The sequence below is a fragment of the Chaetodon auriga genome, chromosome 10 (assembly GCF_051107435.1).
Source record: "Chaetodon auriga isolate fChaAug3 chromosome 10, fChaAug3.hap1, whole genome shotgun sequence".
Classification (NCBI taxonomy): Eukaryota; Metazoa; Chordata; class Actinopteri; order Chaetodontiformes; family Chaetodontidae; genus Chaetodon; species Chaetodon auriga.
In genome coordinates, this window is record NC_135083.1 from 15,225,837 (window position 1) to 15,252,091 (window position 26,255).

The window sequence follows — 26,255 nt, forward strand, 5'->3', positions numbered from 1 at the left end:
TAAGTGAAATACAAGCTTTAAACTCTGTTAATAAGATGATATCTTGGCTACACATGGTGCATTGATTTATTGATATTTAATAATGCAAGAAGTATATTGATCCAAGAAGACCAAGTAATGATCAGTTACATTGATAATATACATCTGAGGGATGCACACCAACAACAACAACAAACAGATGATTATTGGTTATCATCATCAGCCCTGAAATTCTTTATTTGTGCATCTCTAATAAATTTGATCTTGAAGAAACTGTTAGTAAGTATAGTACATTTATTGACCATAAAATGACGGTATGGTCAGCACATGATATAACTAGATGTGATGGAGTCACACCTTATGTGCTCATCACTTAATGAGTAAAATGGCCAACAGGCCAACATCACAAAAGCTGTATGTAATGTCTTCAACGTATGCCTGAGATATCGCTCTCTGACAGTGTGGATGCAGATACTGAAGGCAGTCAGCTCAGCTCTCTGTGCTTGAGTCATTGCTGAGGAGTGTTAGTGAAGCAGGGAATCTGTGCTGTCAGTGCAGCAGTCAGTCAGGTTGTGGCAGCAGTGAGAAGGGTAAACGTATACACGCAGTAATGTACTTCACATTTTTTGTCCCTTCATCACACAATGACAGTGTAGTTGACAGTGTTTACTATTTCAGCAGAGAGAAGACAGGAGAAGACAAGTGCAGCTTGTGTCTCAGGTCAGCAGTTTTCTGTCCTCAGGTCAAAGACTTGGTGTCCACTTCACTGTCATAGATTCATTTTGTTATTGTTTGTCTCACAATTTAGGCTCTGAGCTGTGGCCCTAATAGCTTAGACAATGACGGAGCCACAGATGCAGAGGCTTCGGCAAAACAGTCCCTGGTCTGATAGGTGCTTTCCACTGAAATTGACATGAATTAAATTCGAATGTTTTGTCAAAGAGGTTCATCTGTGGCTCATTGTGGTTCAAAGGACAATACCAGTGGTGTTGACATGTGGGTTTTTATGAGTATTAAAGCCTTAGATTAGAGCTGGGTGCTGAATTGAAAAGTTCCCTAATGCCAACATTTACAGTCTTGGTGTGCTGAGTAAAATTTTCCCAAGTTGATTTCAATAGCTGTGCCCTAAAAACCCAGCATCACTCCTTTATCACCCAGTCTGTGCCCCTATCTTCTCCTGTCAAATTTAATGCACACTTGATAGTTGTTAGACAGATTGTTGTTTCAGTTCAACTTAACTCTTTTATTTATATTTAATAATTTGTCGATACTGTAGTATTGTAAGTATTTAAAATTGCGATATTGATTTTGTGACCATGTGACCGAGCCCTACCTCAGATCTTTTTCTGTCTATTTTTTCTTTGGTGAACACGTTCTTCTTACCTCTCCCTGCATTACTCCTCACACGTCTGAAAATGTCCCAGTACAAAAATAATGTAGGACCCATGTCAAACAGTGGTATTATTCTTGAATATGATAAACTCAAGTTGTGCTTGTAAACTATGGGCTTAAACACACTATGCTACGTCTTGCTGTCACCTGAAAACTTATGATGTTTGATGTTGCATGCAATTGTGAATATCAACTTAAAGTGATATTCTTTTAACACTTAAAAGTTTTTCCTTGTTTTTGTATTTGAATTAATCTGTAGATACATCAGAGGCGACATCTGCAATGAGATGCTTTTCAAGTCTAAACACAGTATTGCTAAACTATATTGTAATGATTCATGGCTACTGAAACAGGTAGCCTTGTTCGGCCACCACTCATAAAGATAGGTGCCTTAGTTGTGTGTTTTGCTAGTCAGGTGACAAGCGAAAGCAGTGACCCTAGTGGTCCAACCCCTGGTTATAAGAACTGTAGAGTGCAGCAGAAAAACCTAGATGGGTTTGACTGGGAGGGAGGGGCTGCCAGAGATCTGAACCGTTGTGACTACGGTGCTTGTCGTGGACTGTCCATGACACGATGTTGTTGAACACATGGTAGTGGTCGTGTGCTTGGTAGAAGAGCACCTTAGGACAGAGATTGATGAATGTCTTTATAGTCACACAAATAGATCTGTTGACATTATGTCTTATACTCTGGTTAAGAATGGAGCAGGGTGTGTTGTGAGGATCAACTCAAAATGTCTGGCAGAGCCCCCATGTCATAAAATGCCACATCTAAAGCAAGTTTTCTTCTTGAGGACATACAACCCCTATCCCAAAAAGTTGGGATGTTGTGTAAAACATAAATAAAAACAATGCAATCATGCAAACAAACTGCAAATGCACTTTACTGACAATGGCTTTTGCAAAGTGTTCCTGAGTCCATGTCATAGTATACTGTACACAATCATGTGTTCACAAAGTGATGAACCATACCCAATCAAGATACTATCACCTGTTACCAATGAACCCGTTTACCTGTGGAATGATCCAGACAGGTGTTTTTGGAGCATTCCACGACTTTCCCAGTCTTTTGTTGCTCCTGTCCCAACTTGTTTGAAGCATGTTGCAGGCATCAAATTCAGAATAAGCATACTTACAAAAATCAGTGAAGCTGATGAGGCAAAACATTAGGCACAGTGTTTGTTCTGTTTTCAGTTCAAGTATACATTTTTAAAAAGCAATTGTTCAGTAATATAAGATATAAGAATATCAATAAAGAAGTGAACCGATATAGGGTATTCATAAGAGTAGTAATATGGATAAAATTCTAAAAATACCCATCCCTGGGGTGCAAAAAAGGTTGTGATAGAAGATACAAGACTGTGAACTGGGAAACTGAGAGAGAACCTATGTACCATATGTTCACAAAGAACTTGAGCTTTCAGTTTAAGTTGATAATGCTGTTTCATGCTGTTTATGCCATTAATTTATGGAAGTGTGGAAGGTTGTGTTGAGTTGCATTAAATTGCCTTTTATGTACTGTTTTTACAGAAGTTTACATTTGGGCTGCCAAAAAGGTACTTTGGCCCCCCAAATTTAGGGGCTTGGTGGCCTGTGGTGTCGGTCCTTAAAAATATTACTCTATTCCTGCTCTGGCTTGGTCTTCACACTGGTCGAGGTTGCCTCTTTCAGTTAGCATGTTGTATGCCTTTGCGCTCAAGATGAAGGGCTCAGAAGCCAAAGGTCAGGCTCTTTAATGACATCGAGCTGGACAACAAAACTTAGTTTAGGCACTCAGGCAGGCTCACTCAGGGCTACATTACATCAAGGCTACATTGTACAGGATTCAGCATGAACAAACATAGTGGAAATTAACACGATTACATGTGCATGATCAAATGTAATTTCCCTTTACTAATGTTGATTGTAATACGGTGCTTTCTGTTATGGAATAATGCATCAGTGATGTGTTTCAGTTCAGCAGATTGTACAGCCTCCAGTTTAGAGTAACAATACATGTTTAGCATCAAGAGTCAACCTGACTTACGCAATGTCTCATTTAAGCCAGTAGCACAATAGTATGTAGAGGAACGCACACACAAGGCAGCTATGAAATCAGCATTGCGTGCTATTTAAATGCTTAGATTTTCTAATCGCTTTCATGAAAACAACCCAACTTTGATGAATGATTCATGAATTTTAGCCTTTTCGCCAATCCATCAATGAATTAAACAGTACCTAAGTCTAATGGACATATTGTGTTGGAAATTCTAGGATTCGGTTGAAGCTTGACCAGTGTTAAAGCATTAGGTGCTCACAGTCATGACACATTACCTCATGGAAGGATATTGGTTGCGAGAATGTGGAACAGTCGAGTGTCAGTTTTTCAGCAACTGGGGTGACAAGGAAACACTACAGCATGTGCTCTGTCGTTTTCATTTCACAACCTGTTTTTATGGCAAATGTATAGAAGAAAAGGTAGAATACAGTGTGTACTGTAGTGTTAATCTTTAAGTGGATATTCACCAACAGGACTTCACTGTGTGTTCACTATTATTGCAGTCTTTGGCTCTTGTCCTCTGCCTGCACAGTGTTGTAGGTGTCATGCACTAGTTCGGAGCTTTTTACATTTTGCCTCTTGATGATGTCACTACCACTTAACAAATGTCTTGAAAGTCTTTGGAAATTTTTCACCTCCTCTCGCATGTAAATGATTTGTCTTTTTCTGCAGATGATGACAGTGAACCCATCTTGGGGCTTTGGTTTGAGGAGACCATTTCACCCTCCAAAGACAAAGTTGCTCCCCCACCCCCTCCACCACCCCCACCCCTGGAGACGTCTCCCAGACTGAAGAGCCCCAGCAAGCAGAATCCAAGCGAGAATGGAAACATTTTAGCTGGCCGTAAAGACCCTGAACTGGTTAGGACTCATTTTTGTGTACGTGAAAACATGCAGTATATTGTTGCAGCATTAGGTCCGGAATAAATATGTATGTTTTTGTTGTTTCTTCCTATAGTTCCTCAGTTTAACCTCCAGTATTCTGAACTTCATCACCACCTCAATGCTGAAGTCCAGGAACAACTTCATCCGCAACTACCTGAGCGTGTCTCTTACAGAGCAGCACATGGCTACACTAGCCAGCATCATCAAAGACGTGGACAAGGATGTGAAAGGTATGCCTGGAAAAAATGACTTATTATGCAAATTATCTAAAAATGCAGCCCATCATTGGTATACAGAAATGCATGCAGCTATTTTGAATGCATTTGTTTTTCCTCAGGCTCTTCAGATGAAGTTTTCTCTTTAGCTCTGTATCACTTCAACCACACCCTGGTAACATCAGATCTTCCATCCCCAGCCCTGCAGGTAAGAGGAATGCCAATACTGTGTTCGCCAGCACCAAGAATCTCTGCAAATAACTTAAAATAATGAGCCTGTTATATAGGAACTGTTTATTCAATGTCACATACTTATTATTGTGTCTTTTGTCATTCCCAGAACACTCTTCTTCAGCAGTTAGGAGTTGCGCCCTTTTCAGAGGGGCCCTGGCCTCTGTACATTCACCCCCAGTCATTATCAGTCCTCTCCAGACTTCTACTCATATGGCAACACAAAGCCAGTGTGCAAGGAGAACCAGATGTGCCTGAGTGTATGAAAGTCTGGGAAAGGTATTGCATCCACTGTAATTCTCATCTGGCTCATATGAACAATGGAGTGTTTTAAATTCTCCCTCGATGCTGTCACCATAACACCTTTTAAAACCAGTTTCTCCTTTCTGCTACCTTTCCTTTCTTGTTCTCTAAGATTTTTGGGAACATTGAAGCAGCACACGATCCAGAGCTCTGTTCACGGAGAAGATGACCTGAATGTGGAGCACCTCCAGCTCCTGCTGCTCCTTTTTCACAATCTGTCGGAGCGTGGACGACGGTCAGTCCTGACCCTGGTCACCCAGGCCATCACAGAAGTGGCACAGAGCAGAGACTCCCAGCTGAAGGCAGTGCCCCTCAACCTGGCCCGCCTGTGTCTGGTTTTTGATTACCTGCTGCGTCACTACTCCAAGGCTCCCTTGTACCTTTTTGAACAGGTTAATTGCTTATTTTTTAATGGTAGTTGTCTTGTCCTGATGGTAAATTGCATATATTAAGTGTGGTTCTATCTTTTCAATTTATGCAAGCCTGACTTGTTTTTTATACTTCTCATAAAAATTCTGTTCAGAAAATGTATTAATTGAATAATTCCCCAATGTAGAGCACCCTTAAAGATTCCATCGTAAATATTACATAAGGCTCATTTGAATATAAAAACATTGTAATAGTAACTTTCCCAGTGGATTCCTTTGCAGCAGCCAATGATCCAATAATGCTGAGTCTTAAATAAATATGGCTATGTGTGTGACACTGTGATGACAGGAAATTTAGTTTCTCTCTGCTATGAATGTTATTTATAGGTGCAGTACAACCTCCTCACCCCACCATCCACTGGCCCAGGTTCTGTTCAGGAAGGTGGCAAACGCAGCAGTCTTCCACTTTACTATGGGTTCAAAGAGGTGGAGGAGAACTGGGCCAAACACTGTTCAGCAGGTAAGACCAGTCATAGTAACTTCTTTGGCCACTGGCCAGAGCATGGCAGGAGGTGCAAAACATGACCAATTGAATGGACTTTTTGTATGAGTGGAAGTTAAAACAACAGGAGATTAATAATGAAGGTGACAATTTACATAGAACCTCAGCAGCTTTCACACATGTATTCATACAGTCTGTGCTCTAATTTTGCATCTGTGAAGAGGATGTCACTATGGTGGTACTCGATTAGAAATTAATATTTGTTTTTTGTACATTTTAACCTTAGACTCAAATGTGCAGCCCAAATTCTACTGCGTTCTGTCCCCTGAGGCATCTGAAGATGATATCAGCAGACTGGACAGCAAGGTGGGACTTTGACCTGAAAAAAGATCTTTTACACCCCTGTGCCTCGCTGTATTCAAACAGAACATTTTTTCCTCCCTGGTAGGTCTTTCCTAAGCTGGTCAGTGGAGCAGTGAAATATGATGACCTATACGCATGGCTCATCTCACTCCTGGTTGCAGGCTCAGAGTTTGACACGGCAAGAAGACAGGAGAACAAGCCCATCACTCCTATGGTAAGAACACACCACACGAACAAATTTCGAGCTGGATAAACAGGGTAAATAAGCCCATGATGCACCTCCATGACTAAGGCTACTCTTCCTCAATGTGCTCCAAAATAAAAGCCCTCCAGATGTTTCATTTTGAAAGCCGTTTAATGTGAAGCACCGCTAGGAACTGTTAAGTTTTAATTTATAGTAACTCAACAGCAACAGACTGCAGCCCAGACATTAATTGAGTTGGGATGAGAAAACATTGCATGTCTGTTTATCACTCTGCACAGGAGGCTTGCTCCCTTCAGTACTACTTCTTGATACTGTGGAGGATCTTGGGTGTTTTACCACCCTCAAAAGCCTACATGGAGCAGCTAAAGACTGGCTGCAGTGATCCCAGTGAGAGCGACATCCTGCACACACTGCGATGGTCCTCACGTCTCCGGGCGTCTACGTATGTGCATTGGATCAAGGTCTGTTGACACCTGAAAGCCCTACAGAATGCATGATAGATGCCAAAACAAATAAATGACTTCCAAAAATATTACCTTTGATTTTGTGTCTTAATCCTGTAATGTGATATTGTGAGTTCTTTTTTTATCATGGTTTATTTTGGTGTATTGTGTTAGGTGTATAATTCTGGCCATGTCTTCACTGACAGGAACACTTGGTGAAGCAGGGAATGAAAGCAGACCAAGCAGCCTCTCTGGTTGAGATGACGGCTTCTAAGTGCAGCACTGTGAAATACGATGTGGAACTAGCAGAGGAGTACATTGCAAGACAGGTAATGATTACAGTCTGTTCATTTTTGACCTGCCTATCGACTGTCGTCCAAACTAAATGTTGAACGTAACTGTTTCTCTTTGCCGACTTGATTCTGTTGCAGATTTCAACCTTCTCCAGTGTCGACCCAAATGTTATCCTTCCACTTCATCAGTTACCCTCTCTGCAAGCCATCTATACACTGGATGCGGTCATCTCTAAAGTGCAGGTTTCCCTAGATGAGCATTTGTCCAAGGTTGCCATTGAGGCAGACACCCACAAGTCATCTGAGATCACAAAGAACCTTCTGCCTGCCACACTGCAGCTCACTGATGTTTACACAGCCTTTACAAGGTGAGAATGGGATCAGTCTAACTACCAAGCTCATCTAGGTCATGCATTATGTCTAGCAAGCTGGAATATGAGGGTGCGATTGAAATAGCTGCAGGTTTTGCTATTTTATTGCTTGATCTTCTGCCTAAAGCAGATAAATCCATAATGATTATTTTCTCATTTTTCCTTTTTTTTTGTATGTGACTAGAGTTTTGAGTCATTTATTAAAACTTTAACAGGAACTACAAAGAACATTATTTTTTTTATTTTATCACTTCCTCAACTGCAGAGCTTTCATGCTGACATTTTGCAAACAGTGCTGTAGTCTAATACACACACGAGGCAAACCATATTTCAGTCAAGAAAACCTGTCAGTGTGAATAAAATTATTAAACCACACTTGTCATGACCAGGTCTTACCTACTCATGAACATCCCAGAGGAGGGGGAGAACAAGCTGACAGATGCCAAGCTCCAAGGTTACGCTGCAGTTTTGTCCATCGGCTCCACCCGCTGCAAGGCCAATATGCTGGGTATGTGAAATATGGATTACTCAAGAGCAAAGTTGTAAAACAGTATATTCACTTACACAACTTCTCTGTATACTCACTGTTTTAACCAGCGTTCTTTAAAATTCACAGGTCACAGTATTATGCAGAACTTGCCAACAGCTGTACAGACGATATGTGAGACTTGGAACGGCATCCACACCAATGAATTCCCCAACATTGGCTCATGGGTATGTGATTAAAGTTGCTGCTTTTGGTTCAATCTGACTCTGTCTGTCTTGGGAGCCACATTATAAAGGAGAGTAGGCAATCTGTTCACCATTTAGTTTTTTTGCCTTTATTCTAATAGTGGTCTGATACAGAGCCGCTGACTATGAGTTTGCCATGGGGGATGATTTTACTTTTCTCAAGTTTTATTTATATAACCCAGTATCACAAATCACAGTTTGCCTCAAGGGGCTGTACAATATGTACAACATATGACAATGTGTAAACTTAAACTTCGTACCACCCACTCCTGTTCCAGTTCACAGCACTGACAAAAAATGGTACATCCTTACACTCTGCTGTTGATTTTGGCTAATGTGTTAAGAGCAGCTGCGTTTTTTTGTTTCAATGCAATTGTTATTTCTTTATTGTTTTTTTAATGTGAAACTTGCAATTTTAAACATTAGATATAATGCATGCTTCTCTATATCTGATTCTATTTATCATAAGATGTCCATTTTAAGTTATGGATCTTGTCTGAAATGTCAGTCTTAAATTATCATTTAATTAATATCCAGAGATATCCAGTATGATTACAAAAAAGTTTTAACTTATATTTCCCAGCTCTACTCAGCATGTCATTTTAAAAACAATATTACATCTGCAGTTATGAGACTAATAGCCTGATGTTTTTTCTTTCTCAGCGGAATGCGTTTGCCAATGACACCATTCCATCAGAGAGCTACATCAGCGCCATCCAAGCAGCTCACCTCGGCACACTGAGTTGTCAGTCCTTGCCTCTGGCCTCTTCTCTTAAACACATCCTACTCTCTTTAGTGCGCCTGACTGGGGACCTCATTGTGTAAGCGTTTGTCCTGTCCTGTTCAAAATCATTAAACGCTATCACCAATAGTATGTGATTAACAGAATGCATTATGAAAAACCTGTATTCTTCAGTTAATATTGCTGCATGTTTGCCTCTTCAGCACAGAGGAGCTGAATCCTTCGCAGGTTGTGCGCACTTTGCTGCCCCTCCTCCTGGAGAGCAGCACAGAGAGTGTGGCTGAGATCAGCAGCACCTCACTGGAGCGCATCCTGGGCCCATCAGAGTCAGACGCCTTCCTAGCCCGCATCTACGAGCGTTTGGTGACCGGGTGTTACAACATCATTGCCAATCACTCAGATCCCAACAGGTATACCATGTGTGACATGATATGATGATGAGTCACACCTGCATTAAAAATTACATTTGATATTAACATGGAATCAGAACATGTAATGCAAAATGGAAACAGACGTTTGTAGTGTTGAAGAGTGAAGCCCCGCTGTGCAGATTTTAGCCTAGTTAAAATTGTCTTTGTTTACTAGCTTGCTTGTTTGTCTAATTGAGTTTCACTCCTCATACCAACCTTATATCTAATTTTCTTTAGTGGGTTGGATGAGTCTGTGCTTGAGGAATGCCTCCAGTACCTTGAAAAACAACTTGAGAGCAGTCAAGTCCGCAAGGCCATGGAAGAGTTCTTTTCATTCAGGTATCTGCTCAACTGTTAACACAGGCCACATTATTCCACATATTTGCAACTACCTCACTTATTTTGTTCTCCTTTTTTCCAGCGGTGAGCTTGTCCAGATTATGATGGCGACAGCCAATGAAAACCTATCTGCAAAGTTCTGCAACAGGGTGCTGAAATTCTTCACTAAGCTTTTCCAGCTAAGTAAGTCAACAGTTGTAATTTCACCAGTCAATAAAAGCTATCTAGAGACTAGAGTATGCTTCAAATGGACTGTTTTTTCCGAATTGCCTGACCAAATGGTTAAAGTATTAAGTGCTCTTCCGAATGGTTACATTTGAAGGCGGAGTGAAAAGCCTCCCTTCAGAGAGGGGTGAGAGATGAAAATTGTACCAATGGATAAAGAGTCACATGCTTTGAGACAGTCTCTCCTTAAAGGCCTGCATGGTGTTTCATTTGGTCATACCCAAAAGGTGATAGAAGTACTTGTGTGAAGAATGTTCAGACCTTTCATACTTACTGCTGCACACCAGGCTAATTGCTGCGTAAATTGGCGTTACTTGTCTGATTGCCTGTTTTGGAAAGTGACAGGGGGCATTGAGTCTAATGTTTGAAAGCTGTTAAGGAGTGGGTTTCAGGCACCATTCAGTGATCCAGTAAACACATTTGAAGCATACTGACGCCTTAAAATGATCAAAAATCAATCACATTTTCCAACAAGCCTAAATCTCGTGGTGATGTTGTTGTATCTAGCGGAGAAGAGCCCAAACCCGAGCCTGCTGTGTCTGTGTGGCTCACTGGCCCAGCTGGCCTGTGTGGAGCCTTCTCGTCTACAGTCCTGGCTGACGCGCATGACAGCCACCCCACCAAAGGACTCGGAGCAGCTGGAAATAGTGCAAGAAAACCGACAGCTTCTGCAGCTGCTCACCACCCACATTGTACGTGACAACAGCCAGGTTGGCGAAGGAGTGTGCACTGTCCTCCTCAGCACACTCATTCCCATGGCGACAGACATGCTGGCCAATGGTGATGGAACAGGCTTCCCTGAACTCATGGTCATCATGGCCACACTTGCCAGCGCTGGACAAGGGGCCGGCCACCTGCAGCTGCACAGGGCAGCTATCGACTGGCTGACCAGATGGTAAGAAATCAGTTTCACAGACATGCTGACCTCTGACTTCATTTACATCAGGGAACTGATCATTTTTGGCATCGCTGCTCAGGCTTAACTCACCAGAAAAATTGCTTGAAGAACTCTCACATTAATTACCATGGATTGAAAAAGTACTTCACATCGGGTGACCTAAACCCTTAGCCAATATTAAACAACCATGGCGTCTTAAACTTCTGAAAATTCATGGGAAAATTTCTCTTAATTTTCTCTGCAGTAAAAAGTATTTAACGCAGAAGAATGTCGTGGAAAAAGTGAGCACAAACTTATCCCAAGGAAAGGTAAGTTTTTATGTTTATCAGTATGTTGCACCAGTTTCTAGAAGTGCTTTACTTTGACTTCATCCAGGTGTGATTCCTTTTCAAACTCTGGCCTAACATGTGTTTACCATTCAGCTTTTTTACCATTAAATGTTAAGTCGCTGACGTGCTGCTGTTTCTTGATTTCAGCACGCTAGCATGCTGGAATGCTCATGCCACATCATCTCGTATCTGGCTGATGTGATGAATGCCTTGCGACAAAGCAGTGGTCAGGGCACCTCAGCGCTGCTAATGGAGGGAGAAGAGAAAGCCATGGAAGTGGATTCTGACTGGGTGGAGGAGCTTGCAGTAGAGGAGGATGATTCCCAGGCAGAAGACTCTGTGAGATCTCATCCCTTTATGCAAACAAATTCTGTGCACATTTACATAAAGTGTAATGTAATCTCTCAAGTTTTTTTTAGATAAATACAGAACCTTTATTATTATACAATGAAATCCTCTGACCAATCTCAGGCAATAGAACAACAACAAGATGTTAAGCTTGGTTTAGGCTTCTGCGTCGCGGCGACGCCGTACCTACGCCGTCGACGCAGACCCCTACGCGGACCCTACGCCGTAGCTTGACGCACACCTCCAAAAAATCCTGACTACGCGTTGCGTCGACGCGTAGTGACGTGAACGTCGAGGACTGTGATTGGTCCGTTCAGAACGTAATTTTCGGTTCAGTCGCAGCCCTATGGTCGCAGCACAACAACACCGCCATTTTCAAAGTTTCTGTGGTGAGAGCTACAAGAAAAACTGGACCAAGCCGAAGAAAGAATTATCGAGGAGGTACGCAAGTACGACCACCTCTACAACTCCTCTTCGTGGCAGCAAGAGCCCCCCGAAACCATACAAAGACACAGCCGCACCCCCCTAGCGGCTTGGCAGTGACTTGCGGAGCAGCGCGTTCCCTCGACGCAGAACTACAAATGCTCAGTGACGGCGTAGGGTGTACGCCATAGGTACGGCGTCGCCGCGACGCCGAAGCCTAAACCAAGCTTTACTCTGTGACTTGGTACATACTGAAATATGCATAATGTGTTGTGCATGAAACATTATGATGTTACAAGTTTGTGCCACTTGAGTGAGTTTCACTGAAATATACTTAAGTGAGTTATGCAGTTCATGGCAGTTTTTGTTTGCTTTAATCAGTTTCTGTGGCTGAATGGAACAATTCACACTAACATGTTTGTCGATGTTTGACAGGATGAAGACTCGCTTTGCAACAAACTCTGCACCTTCACCATCACCCAGAAGGAGTTCATGAACCAGCACTGGTAAAGAAAATTCTCTTCTTCCCTGTGATTTCAGTCTTATTATTAAAAGAGACCAGAGGCTGTCTCCTTATTTATAAGGATCATAGGTCTTTTGGTCTGAACTACACCTTAAAATAGATTTGTCACGTAGGAACTGTTCCGTAACTCGGAATAAAGAGGAAAATCTTGGGTTCTTAAAGATCCTACATACAGTAGATTTACATGAAGTCCACAGAAACAGGACAAATTCACATTGTTGACATTGTGAAGAAACAATCCACAAAATTATGATAATTTTTAGTCATTGTTTTCAGGACATTTTTTCTGCAAGTGGTGTGTTTTTTTCCTGCTGTGCTAATGTGTAAAGTTGCAAATAGTGAACCCAACTCGTGAAGTTCACTCAAAACTGATTAAACTGCTGAGTTTTTATTTCCCTACACCTGAACAAGGTTTTTGTCACGTCACATCAACTGGAATGTGGTTATAGTTATTAAAATCTTTTATAAGCCTTTATGTAGAAATATATGCAGGTCGCATTCTTTCGTTATGAAGTTGCTGATGTTCTATACACAGTCTTGTCCTGGTCCTTTTCATTCTGCAGGTACCACTGTCACACCTGTAAGATGGTGGATGGGGTAGGTGTGTGCACAGTGTGCGCCAAGGTCTGTCACAAAGACCATGAGATCTCCTATGCCAAATATGGCTCTTTCTTCTGTGACTGCGGTGCCAAAGAGGATGGCAGCTGCCAGGTGAGACCGAATACCTCAGGTCATCATGGGAAGAGAACAACAGCGGTAACTTTGGCTTGCAAGTCATTCCCCCATTGACTTCCATCCAGTCATTTCATTTGGTCAGGGTTATAGCTAGTCCACACATGTGGCCAGAAAATGAGAGAAGTCATGTTATAAATGTCTGTTGTCAACATTTTGTTTACTGAAAAGGCCAGCTTTCCTAGTTAATCTTATATGATGGATGTTTGAATGTGCATGTGATGATGAACAAACCATCAACTACATTCTACCTTCAGTTAATCCCTGTTTAGTTCTGTGTCAGTCTTGTGATTACAAAGGCTCATAATAGGTTTGTTCAAAATGGATAGCAAAGTGAAAGTGTTTGGTGGATGCAGCAAATTCCAATACAAGTGATAATTGTCAATCCATGATTTTTGTCTTTGGAGGCAGTTTAGATAAAGTGCGCCTTAGGGGTGGGCCAAAATCTTCTGTCACAGTATTTGTAATTGTATATCACTGTAATGGAAAAATCACAGTACAGTACATCACTGTACTTCATGACATTTGTTCTTCAACTTCCAAACAAACTAAACAACTGCTCACCTTGTAGAAACAAGTTGTTCTGCCTCATCTTGGGTTGGTGTGCGAGATCACATGAGGATCCAGCCCTGATTTGTTATTTGTTGTCTCAAATATATAGCAGAGACACTGAGGGATTGCTCCCATTTTTTGAAAATGGTATTGCCAAATCTCTGCTGGTAGACAGATTTCTACTGTCATACAGAATACACCATCATATCACCCAACCCGAGTGCGCCTCCATCCAACACAATCTCTCTGACCTTCCTTTTGACTAATTATATACTCCACAATATGGAGGAGCTAGCAAAGTGAAAACAAAAGCAGGTTATCCTAATGGTAACAAAGAAGATGCTTTTATGTGAAAAGCTTGTATTTGACGAGCTGTCATATTCAGTTATATATATGGATGCAAATGTCAACAGCGTTGCCGTTCTCACTGCTTTCCTTTGTGTCACACTGTCCACAGGCCTTGGTGAAACGCAGCCCCAGCAGTGGCATGGGCTCCACTCTGAAGGAGTCCTCTGCGTTCCAGAGTGAACTACGTATGCCTGACAGTGCAATCCGCCATCAGAATGCCTCACCCTCTGACAAGGGCAAGGTCACCATCTGTGACGGCAAACCCGGTGATGAAGACAGACCGAAGAAGAGCAGTGTGTGCAAGAGCATTGAGGGCTGCCAGGAGGAGTTGGTGGCACAAGTGGTGAGAGAAAATCTGTTCATCTCTCCTGGATTCATCTCCAAGTCCATGTCTCTGTCTGCCTGCACTTCTTATGCCTTGGCTACATTGAACGCATAACATATGCTGACGATTCGCTGTGCAGCTTCTGCAACACTACATTTCTTCTATCATCAATGAAACTGGCAACACCAGGCGTGAGAGCAGCATGTAAGCTGTGCACAGAGATCTGTTCTACAAACATAAAAATAGACCATTCTTTTATTCATATTTTTTACAAAAAGTGTGCAAGGCCCTTTTAGTCAGAAATGGGTCCAAAATTGTCTAGATTTCTTTTTTTATCAAGCAACTGGTGCACAGGACAGTTTGGTTTTGAGAGTTTCTAATGTTATTTATTGTTTCCTGTCACTTGTGCCCTTTGATAATATCTGACAAGAGAGATTTAATTGGTAGACTGACAACACATCTGCTCTGCTAACGGTCCACATTTGTTTCATGTTCAATGTAGCCGATGCGTCAAAGGTATTTCTTTTACATATGCTGCAATTTACATTGTCTGACTCAAGCTTTTGGCCATATTTCCCCACAACAGATGGGCTCTTCCACTGCAGCAGTCATACTGGAGATGCTCATGTTTCTCATGGAAGCCATCCAGACCAACTTCCAGCAGGCATCAGCAGTGGGAAGCAGCAGCCGGGCTCAGCAAGCCCTGAATGAACTGCACACTCAGGACAAAACTGTGGAGATGACAGACCAGTTAATGGTAAGAAGACTGGTACAATGTTGAATGGTTAGAATAGTCACTTTGTTATTATGTAAACCTTATTAGAAACCACATTATAAGTACTGTGTTGCTTTTCCTCAGGTTCCTACCCTCGGGTCTCAGGAAGGGGCTTTTGAGAATGTGAGGATGAACTACAGTGGGGACCAGGGGCAAACTATACGGCAACTCATTAGTGCACACGTTTTACGTCGTGTTGCCATGTGTGTCCTCTCGTCACCCCACGGCCGCCGCCAGCACCTTGCAGTCAGCCATGAAAAGGGAAAGGTAAACCATTCTTCTTTCTGTCATTTTGTCAAATGATTTCACATAAGTCTTTATCGTATCATTACTTGATCAAAAAAAGCACAGGTTGAATAAAGTTTAGCAGAAAGTGTGTGGTTAGTGGTCTGATGGTACCTATTTAAGGACCACAAATGGAAGCAGTGTGAAGAACGGGTTGAGGAGGTGCCTGGGGTCATTTTGTGTGCGTGGTGTTGTGTGTGATGCATGTTAGTTCGTTCCTGTTGGAGGTCATTGATATGGTGAAGAAACAGGGGGAGCAATAAAGGAAAGAGGATTGAATTATACTTTTGTTGAGTAGCAGCAGAAGATAGGGGGGCATTTCTACACCCTTCAATGTGTATTTCAGTTTTCTTTCATGTTCTGTTTGTGGTAACCCATTTTCTCTCCTTCTCCCTCTTGACAGATAACAGTTCTGCAGCTGTCCACACTCCTGAAACAGGCTGACTCCAGCAAGAGGAAGCTAACCCTGACACGCCTGGCCTCTGCTCCAGTCCCTTTCACTGTCCTCAGTCTCACAGGCAACCCTTGTAATGAAGACTACCTGGCTGTGTGCGGCCTCAAGGTCAGAAAACCAGCTTCTTTGAAAAAACAAAAAAAAAAAAAAGCATACAAACCTATTAAAATGAGACTAATACAGACAGCAATGTCGTTATTTTGACTGTGACTGTCAGAGTAGCTGCTCGTCCTAAGTTAAGCTAGGCTTCACCCTAGCTAAGTATGTTCAGAGCATTTTTAAAATACCTGCCATGTAGAAATTTGATATTTAACTGTTTTTTCTTGTTCTCTCATTTTTTCCAGGACTGCCATGTGCTGACTTTCAGCAGCACAGGCTCTGTGTCAGATCATCTAGTGTTGCACCCACAACTGGCCACTGGCAACTTCATCATCAAAGCCATCTGGTTACCTGGCTCCCAGACTGAACTTGCCATCATCACTGCTGACTTTGTCAAGGTATGCTGTAAGAGAATAGACACTTGGTACCTTAAGTTAGATGTTGACCAATTATTGGTGATTTTATTGAATTTTGCTATTGATTTAGGAAGACAGTCACAGGTGCTCAACATGTTACTATGACGGTGCTTCTTTTCTCAAGTTGAAAAAACACTCAGTAATGCTTGTCTTTTTCAATTTGTCTCCCTTGCTAAACAGATTTATGACTTGTCAGTGGATGCCCTGAGTCCCATGTACTACTTTCTGCTGCCAAGTTCTAAGATCCGTGATGCCACCTTCCTTTTCAATGAAGAGGGGAAGAATGTTATCGCCATCATGTCTTCAGCAGGTTACATGTACACCCAGCTCATGGATGAGTCCAGCAGTGCCCAGCATGGCCCTTTCTATGTCACAAATGTATTGGAGATAACCCATGAAGACTTGAAGGTAAGTGAAATGTGTATCTAGGCCATGGAGTTAGACCCACAGAATCATATTACCACTTGAGAACACTGCTGTGAGGTTTCTCGAAATGCTGAATGGCAGAAAGCAATATTTAGGTAAAATCTTTCTGTGTGACTCCAGGATAGCAATGGGCAGGTAGCCGGAGGTGGTGTGTCGGTGTATTACTCCCATGTGCTTCAGATGCTTTTCTTCAGCTACAGCCAGGGAAAGTCCTTTGCTGCCACAGTGAGCCGCAGCACCACTGAAGTGCAGAGGCTTTTCCCCATCAACGTTAAAGGGTAACACTTCCTCAGTACCGTATGTGCTCTCTTCACTTCCCAGCCAATGCACTGAATCTGAGAAATGTAATGGGTAAATGGAAGAGCTAACTGTGTGTCCATCTATTTCTGTTGCCCTCCTGTCCTCCTAAGCTCTAATGGCGGCAGCACTAAGATGTCGCCTGCTCTGTGCCAGTGGTCTGAGGTCATGAACCACCCAGGCCTGGTGTGCTGCGTGCAGCAGACAACAGGCATACCACTGGTCATCATGGTCAAACCAGACACCTTCCTCATTCAAGAGATTAAAACTCTGCCAGCCAAAGCTAAGGTAATGACCACTTAATGTAACAGTCACAAGTTGATTAGAAGTCAATAGAACTACAGCAATCAGAGACGGCAATGTATGAAATGGGAAAAGGAAAAGTGTGTTAAGAAGAGTGTGTATGCACTACAAGCACACTGACCGCACATGAGCTTCTCACCTCTGGCACTCATGTACTGTATTCCTCATCATTTGTCCTGTTCTTGTTTTGTTCATGTTTTTGACCTTGTTGTATGGCCAAATACAGCAAAGCAGTGTTTCTTGCTGTCGTACAGTCGTCATCTTGTTTTGTAGTGCACATGTGTGGAACGTGTGTCACCCACTGGGTTTGATTTCTTCACCATATCTTAAGGTTAACATTCATTTTCTCTTTTCCCCAGATTCAAGATATGGTAGCTATCCGACACACTGCCAGTAATGAGCAGCAGCGGACCACTATGATTCTCCTCTGTGAAGACGGAAGCCTGCGAATCTACATGGCCAATGTGGACAACACCTCTTACTGGCTCCAGCCATCACTGCAGCCCAGCTGTGGCATCAGTATCATGAAGCCTGTCCGCAAGCGCAAAGCTGCTGCTACTAGTAAGTTTCAGACCAATAAAGTGCAACTATTTTTTTAATTACCAAAAATTCAAGCAAGTGGATCCCAGCACTAACCAACTCTGTGCCAGTGTGATCACCGTACTTAGACAATAGCTGGTAATTTGCCAAAATGCCCAGTTAGCCACCGTTGACATTTGGGGGGGTAATTGTAACACACAACCTCAGCTCAAGGATATTTGAGCTGTTCTCAAGAATACCTGAGTTAATTGACTTAGGTTTTCTACTTTCTAAAAGTCCACATCAATGTCAAGGTGCTGATTATTCACAATTTTCATTAAAATTTGTGTAAACATGTTTAGTGGCTTCCTCAGGAACGTTCATAGTGTCCAGAAACTGCTTACTTACATACAGAAGTTTCAAATTTTAATGGAATGAATTTACTTTTAGCCACTCGGACCTCCAGTCAGGTGACATTCCCAGTGGACTTCTTTGAACACAACCAGCAGCTGACAGAGGTGGAGTTTGGGGGCAATGACTTGCTGCAGGTCTACAATGGACAGCAGATCAAACACAGGCTCAACTCCACTGGGATGTATGTGGCCAACACAAAGGTAGGGAGAGTTCGAACAAAATGATTCTGTGTTGGAAAAGGTGCAACTGTCAGCCATGCCTGTGTTTGTTTCATGCTTTTTATAGTAAAGGCACTGCATATAGACTATACACATGCACCATTAGATAAATTTTGTCATGATTCTGGTTGTTTCCTTCTAGCCTGGTGGATTCACTGTGGAGGCGGTCAACAACAACAGCTCGATGGTGATGACAGGCATGCGGGTGCAGGTGGGCACACAGGCCATTGAGAGGGCTCCTTCCTATGTGGAGGTGTTTGGCCGCACCATGCAGATAAACCTGACGAGAGCCCGCTGGTTTGACTTTCCCTTCACCAGAGAGGAGGCCCTGCAGGCTGACAAGAAGCTGTCCATCTTTAGTAAGAGCAAGAGTGTGCAATGATGATTACATGTTGTTGATGCATTGATATTTTTGTAATATCCAGTGTAGTGGATGACCCATTACTTCAGAAGTCAGTTTAGTATTTTTTGTAGCTTCTTGATGTAAGTTAAAGCACACCATATGGTGAATATTAGTATTTTTTGTCATGCATCTGTGGTTTTTGCCCAGCCATCCACCCTTTCAACACAAGATTTTTAAGTCGGAATGAAAATAGTTTGACAAACCCCAGAGCGCTTCAAGTTTGTTGGTTTATAATACCTTGGCATCGGATCACACTGAATTTGCTGCAGACTGTTAAGAAACCATCTTCTCTTCTGATGCATTTTCATCATCTTGTTCATTTTAAAGTTGGAGCATCTGTTGACCCAGCTGGAGTCACCATGCTTGATTCAATCAAGATCTATGGAAAAACCAAGGAGCAGTTCGGCTGGCCTGAGGATCCACCAGAGGACTTCTCCTCTGCCTCAGTTAACAACGTCTGCAGTCCCAACCTCAACCAGGGCAATGGTGCCTCAGATGGAGACATAGCCACGCCAACCACCACAAGTGGCAGTGTGCTGGAGAGGTATGGGCTTTCCACTTAAGGGTGACCCTCTGTAGTTCAGTTAACCACACTCATGATCTGATGAGATAGCGTGACTATTTGACTTTTAAATGGCTACATTTGTCCTTTTGAGACCTGTGTAGACAAATCAATGAGCAGCACTGTTTTATGATAATAAGGTATTTTATATTTGCATAAAGGTAATGAAGTGCATTGATTTGATAGGAATTTAGCCAAAACATGCCTGTGGTTATTTTGTCTATAAACACTTTCTATATTGGTTTTTGATCTAATTAAGTATATCATGATATTAATAGATATTGTCATAAAAGAATTACACTTACTGTGATAGACATTCTAGATTTTATCCATATCACCAAAGCTACCATATCTTTACCCAGCTATGTAGCAGGCATTGTTGAGGACGAGTCTGAAGTTTTAACAGTGGGGGTTGGGTTCTCCTTAGCGTATTTAGTGCATGGCTATCGTGATGTCATCTTTTCTTGCATGCTTCTCTTATGTTCAGCTGAATCATTTAATTTCACTTGTTTCTTTCTGTGATCCTCACACTTTGTTTTTGTTCTTTTTCTTTTGCTCCCAAAAATACAATAAAAAGTTGTGAAACTGAGTCCTTATCAACCTTGGACCGGTTAGTAACTGCCCTTTCTCTGCTTGTTTGTATGGTTTTGTGCATGTGTGCCAATTTGTGTGTCCATGCTTGATAGTGTGTACCTGTCATGCACCATTTCAACACTTGCACAACAAAATTCTTTTCTTAAACATTCTTGCATTCATTGTTTTGGCATTTAGATCAGTGCAGACTGCAACAGGTTGAGATTTGCTATTTTTTCTGTTTGTTTTGTTGATTTAAGGTGAAATCTGCAGTAGAAGCAGTGTTGATCCTCTTTCTTAATTACAGGTTGGTTGTCAGCTCCCTTGAGGCTTTGGAAAGCTGCTTTGCAGTTGGTTCCTCCAGTGAAAAGGTAAACAGATGAAGATTTTATTCTTTAAGTTATAACACATGTGAAAGAAAAATCCTGTTAAACTTGCTTGCCTTTGGTGAGTATTGTTGACTGCATGTCTTCAACTCTTTGTAGGAGAAGAATAAGGCTGCAGCGCTGGAGTTGGCCACTCTACTCCTGTCCATGCCAACCCCTGCAGGTGTGCAGCAGCAGACCAAGGGACTGCTTGCCAGCCTGCACACCAGCCGAACTGCCTACCACAACCACAAGGTAAAAAACATCAGTAATTTTCATGCGCATGGAGTTGTCAAACATCCTGCAAAAATCATTTGTATACTCTAACAATAACATCATTGGCCCCCAAAAACATTTTTCATCAGTTCAAGTGACTTAGTAATTAGCAGTACTTTTAAGTCAGGAAGGGATGGTTGGAAAAAGAGAGAACCACATCAGACTTCGGTATGTTGTATTGATGAACCCTGATTTATTTCTTTACATCAAGAAACCTCCCTGGAAATAAGTATTGAACTGTTGAATCCCGTTTGAGGGAAGTAAGCCAACATTATTGTTGTATTGTAGTTTACAGCCAGCAGTGCAGAAAAACAATGAGCGTTTGTTCATCATTGATCAACAGTTAAATCCATTAAATGTAAATGTTAGACAGCGGTTTGTTCAGAAACCACACCCTCAGAAATACATTATGATCATGGAAACTGAATTGTAAGGGCTCAAATACCTTATAGGTGTTAAATGTTGTGCTCATCCTCTACATCACTTATAAAGAACTATTGCAACACTTCTCTGCCTCTTATCAGGACCAGTCTTTGCTGAGTAACGCGGTGCAGTGTCTGAATAGCTGCAGCCGTGAGGGGAGGGAGCTCGACCCTGATGTCTTCCAGAGGCTTGTGATCACTGCCCGCTCCATTGCAATCATGAGACCCAACAACTTGGTGCATTTTACAGAAACAAAGTCATTACACCATGACTCTGGTAAGAGGCTATTCTGTTGGTGACAAGTGTCAGGTGGCAGTGTCAGTTTTTTCAATTTATGTGTATTATACCGTCTGTAATCATGATATCATGATTTACAGACATGTCAAAAGAAATTCTTCTGAACATTTGTTGGTCTAATTGACTTTCTAAGTGCCTTTGGAGCTAAATAATCTAAAAGTTTCAGAGGACTCATTCATATTCTTCTTGTCTTCACCCAGAAATCACAGAGGATGGGCAAAAACATGTGGATGGTGAGAGCTGTAATTTTATCACGCAGCTGATGAATAACTTCTGGAAGCTTCATTCTCTAAAACCAAAGAATGCCTTTCTTGCTCCTGCTTGCCTGCCTGGTAAGTTCAAACTTTGGGATCTCAAAATTGTGCAAATACGTTAACTACATATTAAAAATATGTAGATAAGTTATAAGTAACGTGAATGTGAAGATGACTGGCTGTCAGCACACATTTAAATGTTATCGAGAACATTTACACAGAATATATACTGTCTGGAAGTACTGCTTTGATTTCAGCATAGTACACAGTGTTAAAAACAATGAATGTGAATGTTTTTCTTCTCCTCTATCTAAGGCTTAACTCATGTGGAAGCAACAGTGAATGCCTTGGTGGATATCATCCATGCATACTGCACATGTGAACTGGATTACATCAATGTAGCCTCCAAAATCTACATGCAAATGTTACTGTGCCCAGTAAGTATGGTACTGCTATTGATCACCAGAAACGAAATTCAGTCGTATCCTTATAATCCTGGGATTTACGAAACAAGGCTGTTTATAATCAGGATTTTGATGAATCAGGAAACTACTTTGCAGAATTACATCTCACAATTGAGATAAGAACTGTTACATGGGATATTGTCGTAAAATGCTGTATTGGACTGCAGTCATCAGGAAACCATTCTGTATTTGAACCAATTTCAGGACACAGCTGTGAGCTTTGCTTGTAAGCAGGCTCTGATCAGAGTGCTTCGACCAAGAAACAAACGACGACATGTGACCCTTCCATCTCCCCCACGCTCCAACACACCTATGGGTAAGTTTTCATAGGCTGTGGGTGAATGTTAAGGACAGTTGCAGTTTCAAAAGGTTTTTAGCGTTCATATTCCAATCCATGGTCTGCACAGTAAAACTGTCTAAATAAAGACTTAGAACCTGCGACACTCCTATGACCACATGTGGATTCAGTTCTCTAAAACTTTTTCTTTGTTAGGCGACAAGGATGATGATGACGACGATGATGCAGATGACAAAATGCAGTCATCAGTGCTGACGGGAGGAGAAGAGGGTAGACAGGAGAGTCAGGAGCAGAGTGAAGTGGACCATGGGGACTTTGAGATGGTGGTGAGTGTAGCCTGTGGGTTATATTTGACATTACTCCTGCGTTGTTAACAATGTGAGAGGAAACATGTCGAGAAAGACCCAAAAACCCCTCTCACGAGTATGAAATAATAGTTAACTTGTTCTTAGTTCCCTGGCATATGAAGTTGAAATTCAAGTAGAAATCTTTGTTACAAACTTAACACCTTTGTTTTTCTGTCTCCTCCAGTCAGAGTCCATGGTCCTGGAGACAGCAGAAAATGTCAACAATGGAAATCCGTCTCCCTTGGAGGCTCTGCTGGCTGGGGCTGAGGGTTTCCCCCCCATGCTAGACATCCCTCCTGATGCAGATGATGAAACTATGGTCGAGCTGGCCATTGCTCTCAGCCTTCAGCAGGATCAACAGGGTCAGTTGCCTGAAAATACAGTAGCTGAAACTATCTGGGAATCCCATTCAACATTTAGACACTCTCCCTATGTGTGATGTTTCCGAACAGTTCTCAGCTGTTCAGGATACAGTTGTTTGAACCTGCAATTAGACTTGTGGACAACAGCGAAGCACTGAGCAAATGTTAGCAATTTTAGGAAATAATACCACTGACACACAACACACTAAAACACATTTTTAGCAAAAAAAGTGAACAGTTTTAGTTTAGTTGGTGTCTGGTTAACCTCGAATGATTGACGAAATCAGGATAAGCATGACTTAGAGGATCAGTATTTTGGGTGAGCACTGTTAACATATTATACATATTTGTGACATTTTTAGGGAGTAGTAGCAGCGCTCTTGGCCTTCAGAGCCTTGGCCTGTCTGGCCAGGCACCAAGCTCCTCATCACTGGATGCTGGCACCCTTTCAGACACCACTGCATCAGGTAAAAAAAAAAAAAACCCTTTGGTGGTAGTATGGGATCAGCAGGAAGCTAGCTAGTTTTTTAGATTTACCAGTGGCTGGTAAATCCTTCACATAAGACATAAGACAAGAAATCTTTTTATCTTAGCTACAATTTGGAATTAAAATTGGCAAAATCTCACAGCATATTTGTTGTGACCAGTGATAATTTTCTACATTGAAGCTCATAACCTTGTGGTACAGCTTGTTGTCTTAGTTCAGTATTTTGAAATTTAAGTGGTTGTTGATCCTCTTTTCAGTCTGTCATGTTTACTCAAGTAGCTCATAATTATAGATAATAATACCCACAATAGGTTCAAGAGAAAAAACATCAATGACAGGCGTGTTTGGCATGTACTGCATGCTTTTTTACATTGTTGGTGCACAAGTGTGAACTGAAATTATGTATCCTGGCCAGATGACCGCGGTGTATTTACTGTTACAGCTATTGCTATGATTTCAGCCCCGGCATCAGATGATGAGGGCAGCACAGCTGCTACTGATGGCTCCACACTGCGGACCTCCCCAGCTGAGCATGGTGGCAGCGTGGGCTCAGAGAGTGGAGGTTCTGCAATCGACTCTGTAGCAGGGGAACACAGTGGTGGGTGATTTCAGAATCCAAATATGAGATATTATGATTGTTATACCAGCCTGATTGTCAAAATGTTCTATATGCATGTCTTAGGTCATATAGTAGCTATAAACTATACAAGCAGCACAAGTTTTTACAGACGGTGGATATCAATTAATGGGTATTAAACCTTTCACTGTCTTTTTTAAGCTGTTGATCAGTTATTATTGCAACTTTCTCACTCATTTGTGCATGCACGTTTGTGTTCAGTTTCAGGACGCAGCAGTGCATATGGGGACACAGCAGTGGAGGGCCACCCTGCAGGTCCAGGCAGTGTCAGCTCCAGCACTGGCGCTATCAGCACCACCACAGCCCAGCAGGAAGGCGACGGCTCAGAGGGGGAAGGAGAGACTGAGGGAGACATTCACACAAGCAACAGGTCAGACATCTCAAATGCAAAGTGGAAAGGGGAAGAGGAAAGAAATTCAGGAATAAATGTGCTTTGGGGTAAATTGTCATCAGAAAATTCCACATTAAGCCCAATATGATCAGCTCAGTTGTAGAATTAAAAATGTTCGTACTTTTTTTATTTTGTGTTTCTTGTCAGGCTACACATGGTTCGCCTTATGCTGCTCGAACGCTTGCTTCAGCACCTTTCTCAGCTCCACAACGTGGGTGGGGTCCAAGCCATCCCTTACATGCAGGTTATCCTCATGTTGACCTCTGACCTGGATGGTGAGGATGAAAAGGATAAGGGTGCCTTGGATGACCTGCTAGCACAGCTCATTGCTGAGCTTGGCATGCACAAGAAGGTAACCCCAGTCTCCTTGTGATGAATCAGATGAATCAGGCTTAAAAGTGTCATTGGTTTACTTGATTTTCTTTATTCATTTTATTCTTCTGCAGGATGTGTCCAAGAAGAATGACCGTTGCTCCATCAATGAAGTTCACCTGGTCATCATGAGACTACTCAGTGTCTTCATGTCTCGAACCAAGTCTGGCTCCAAGTCCTCTACTGAGGTACATCGTCTTTTTTTCAATTAAGTTCTCTCTGATTTCACCCAAGGCTATCAGTTAAATGTCTTTTGGATTAATGTTAACAGCAAGTACGTGAAAAAATGTGATTATTCAAATGTGTTAGTCAGACATCATAGTTTGTTCAAAGCCACCTTAAAGTAGCCATACGGTAAGGTACTTACATATCAAACATGTCATTTTCTATGGCTGAATTTCTCCATGGACAGCTTGCTACTTCTTCATGGGTATTTAACACTAAGTTGCTTGTACTACATGCCAGGTGCATCCTCTTTCTCTCTTCCAGTCGTCCTCGCTTATTTCGAATGCCACAGCTACTGCCTTGCTCAGCCTCGGTGCGATTGACTACTGTCTCCACGTGCTCAAATCACTCCTGGAGTTCTGGAAGAGCCAGCAGGGTGAAGAAGAGCCTGTGGCCACCAGCCAGCTCCTCCGCCCACACACAGCCTCCTCTCCACCGGACATGAGCCCTTTCTTCCTCCGCCAATATGTCAAGGTATCAGATACTAGAAAACATCTTTAAAACTTGAGAAAGTGACTTTTGTTCAAGGAATGTTAATGTGAACTCACTGTGTTGCTCCTCACATAAGGGACATGCTGCTGATGTATTTGAAGCCTACTCCCAGCTCTTGACTGAAATGGTGCTCCGGCTGCCGTATCAGATCAAGAAGATTGCTGACACCAACCCACGCATCCCGCCTCCTGTCTTTGACCATTCCTGGTTTTATTATCTGTCTGAAGTAAGCAATTAAATTTATCACTTACATGATGTTCTTTTTCAACCTCTCTCTGCACTAAAGACATAAATAACAACCCCTTAATT

General features: G+C 42.1%; 1 protein-coding gene across 5 annotated transcripts in view; it reads left to right on the forward strand.

Moving 5' to 3' along the window:
* Nucleotides 1–26,255, forward strand: part of ubr4 (ubiquitin protein ligase E3 component n-recognin 4) — a 50,866-nt gene that overhangs the window by 8,052 nt on the left and 16,559 nt on the right. Inside the window, exons 15-65 of one of the 5 annotated variants that reach the window (XM_076741106.1) lie at nucleotides 658–699; nucleotides 4,081–4,268; nucleotides 4,366–4,522; nucleotides 4,630–4,715; nucleotides 4,848–5,017; nucleotides 5,154–5,433; nucleotides 5,797–5,929; nucleotides 6,198–6,277; nucleotides 6,360–6,488; nucleotides 6,758–6,940; nucleotides 7,129–7,251; nucleotides 7,354–7,583; nucleotides 7,976–8,094; nucleotides 8,203–8,300; nucleotides 8,982–9,139; nucleotides 9,264–9,470; nucleotides 9,708–9,809; nucleotides 9,892–9,992; nucleotides 10,542–10,929; nucleotides 11,177–11,240; nucleotides 11,409–11,600; nucleotides 12,468–12,538; nucleotides 13,119–13,311; nucleotides 14,297–14,530; nucleotides 15,099–15,269; nucleotides 15,372–15,554; nucleotides 15,976–16,134; nucleotides 16,371–16,523; nucleotides 16,722–16,949; nucleotides 17,088–17,245; nucleotides 17,378–17,552; nucleotides 17,927–18,128; nucleotides 18,537–18,700; nucleotides 18,861–19,077; nucleotides 19,449–19,665; nucleotides 20,261–20,293; nucleotides 20,564–20,627; nucleotides 20,742–20,876; nucleotides 21,422–21,596; nucleotides 21,818–21,949; nucleotides 22,187–22,308; nucleotides 22,540–22,651; nucleotides 22,829–22,959; nucleotides 23,165–23,342; nucleotides 23,705–23,809; nucleotides 24,290–24,427; nucleotides 24,668–24,836; nucleotides 25,005–25,209; nucleotides 25,304–25,417; nucleotides 25,719–25,928; nucleotides 26,023–26,172. In XM_076741106.1, the coding sequence (XP_076597221.1) occupies nucleotides 658–699; nucleotides 4,081–4,268; nucleotides 4,366–4,522; nucleotides 4,630–4,715; nucleotides 4,848–5,017; nucleotides 5,154–5,433; nucleotides 5,797–5,929; nucleotides 6,198–6,277; nucleotides 6,360–6,488; nucleotides 6,758–6,940; nucleotides 7,129–7,251; nucleotides 7,354–7,583; nucleotides 7,976–8,094; nucleotides 8,203–8,300; nucleotides 8,982–9,139; nucleotides 9,264–9,470; nucleotides 9,708–9,809; nucleotides 9,892–9,992; nucleotides 10,542–10,929; nucleotides 11,177–11,240; nucleotides 11,409–11,600; nucleotides 12,468–12,538; nucleotides 13,119–13,311; nucleotides 14,297–14,530; nucleotides 15,099–15,269; nucleotides 15,372–15,554; nucleotides 15,976–16,134; nucleotides 16,371–16,523; nucleotides 16,722–16,949; nucleotides 17,088–17,245; nucleotides 17,378–17,552; nucleotides 17,927–18,128; nucleotides 18,537–18,700; nucleotides 18,861–19,077; nucleotides 19,449–19,665; nucleotides 20,261–20,293; nucleotides 20,564–20,627; nucleotides 20,742–20,876; nucleotides 21,422–21,596; nucleotides 21,818–21,949; nucleotides 22,187–22,308; nucleotides 22,540–22,651; nucleotides 22,829–22,959; nucleotides 23,165–23,342; nucleotides 23,705–23,809; nucleotides 24,290–24,427; nucleotides 24,668–24,836; nucleotides 25,005–25,209; nucleotides 25,304–25,417; nucleotides 25,719–25,928; nucleotides 26,023–26,172 (7,928 nt within the window). The remainder of the gene's footprint in view (nucleotides 1–657; nucleotides 700–4,080; nucleotides 4,269–4,365; nucleotides 4,523–4,629; nucleotides 4,716–4,847; nucleotides 5,018–5,153; nucleotides 5,434–5,796; nucleotides 5,930–6,197; nucleotides 6,278–6,359; nucleotides 6,489–6,757; nucleotides 6,941–7,128; nucleotides 7,252–7,353; nucleotides 7,584–7,975; nucleotides 8,095–8,202; nucleotides 8,301–8,981; nucleotides 9,140–9,263; nucleotides 9,471–9,707; nucleotides 9,810–9,891; nucleotides 9,993–10,541; nucleotides 10,930–11,176; nucleotides 11,241–11,408; nucleotides 11,601–12,467; nucleotides 12,539–13,118; nucleotides 13,312–14,296; nucleotides 14,531–15,098; nucleotides 15,270–15,371; nucleotides 15,555–15,975; nucleotides 16,135–16,370; nucleotides 16,524–16,721; nucleotides 16,950–17,087; nucleotides 17,246–17,377; nucleotides 17,553–17,926; nucleotides 18,129–18,536; nucleotides 18,701–18,860; nucleotides 19,078–19,448; nucleotides 19,666–20,260; nucleotides 20,294–20,563; nucleotides 20,628–20,741; nucleotides 20,877–21,421; nucleotides 21,597–21,817; nucleotides 21,950–22,186; nucleotides 22,309–22,539; nucleotides 22,652–22,828; nucleotides 22,960–23,164; nucleotides 23,343–23,704; nucleotides 23,810–24,289; nucleotides 24,428–24,667; nucleotides 24,837–25,004; nucleotides 25,210–25,303; nucleotides 25,418–25,718; nucleotides 25,929–26,022; nucleotides 26,173–26,255) is intronic. The other 4 variants (XM_076741109.1, XM_076741107.1, XM_076741108.1 and 1 more) reach the window with 4 other exon arrangements.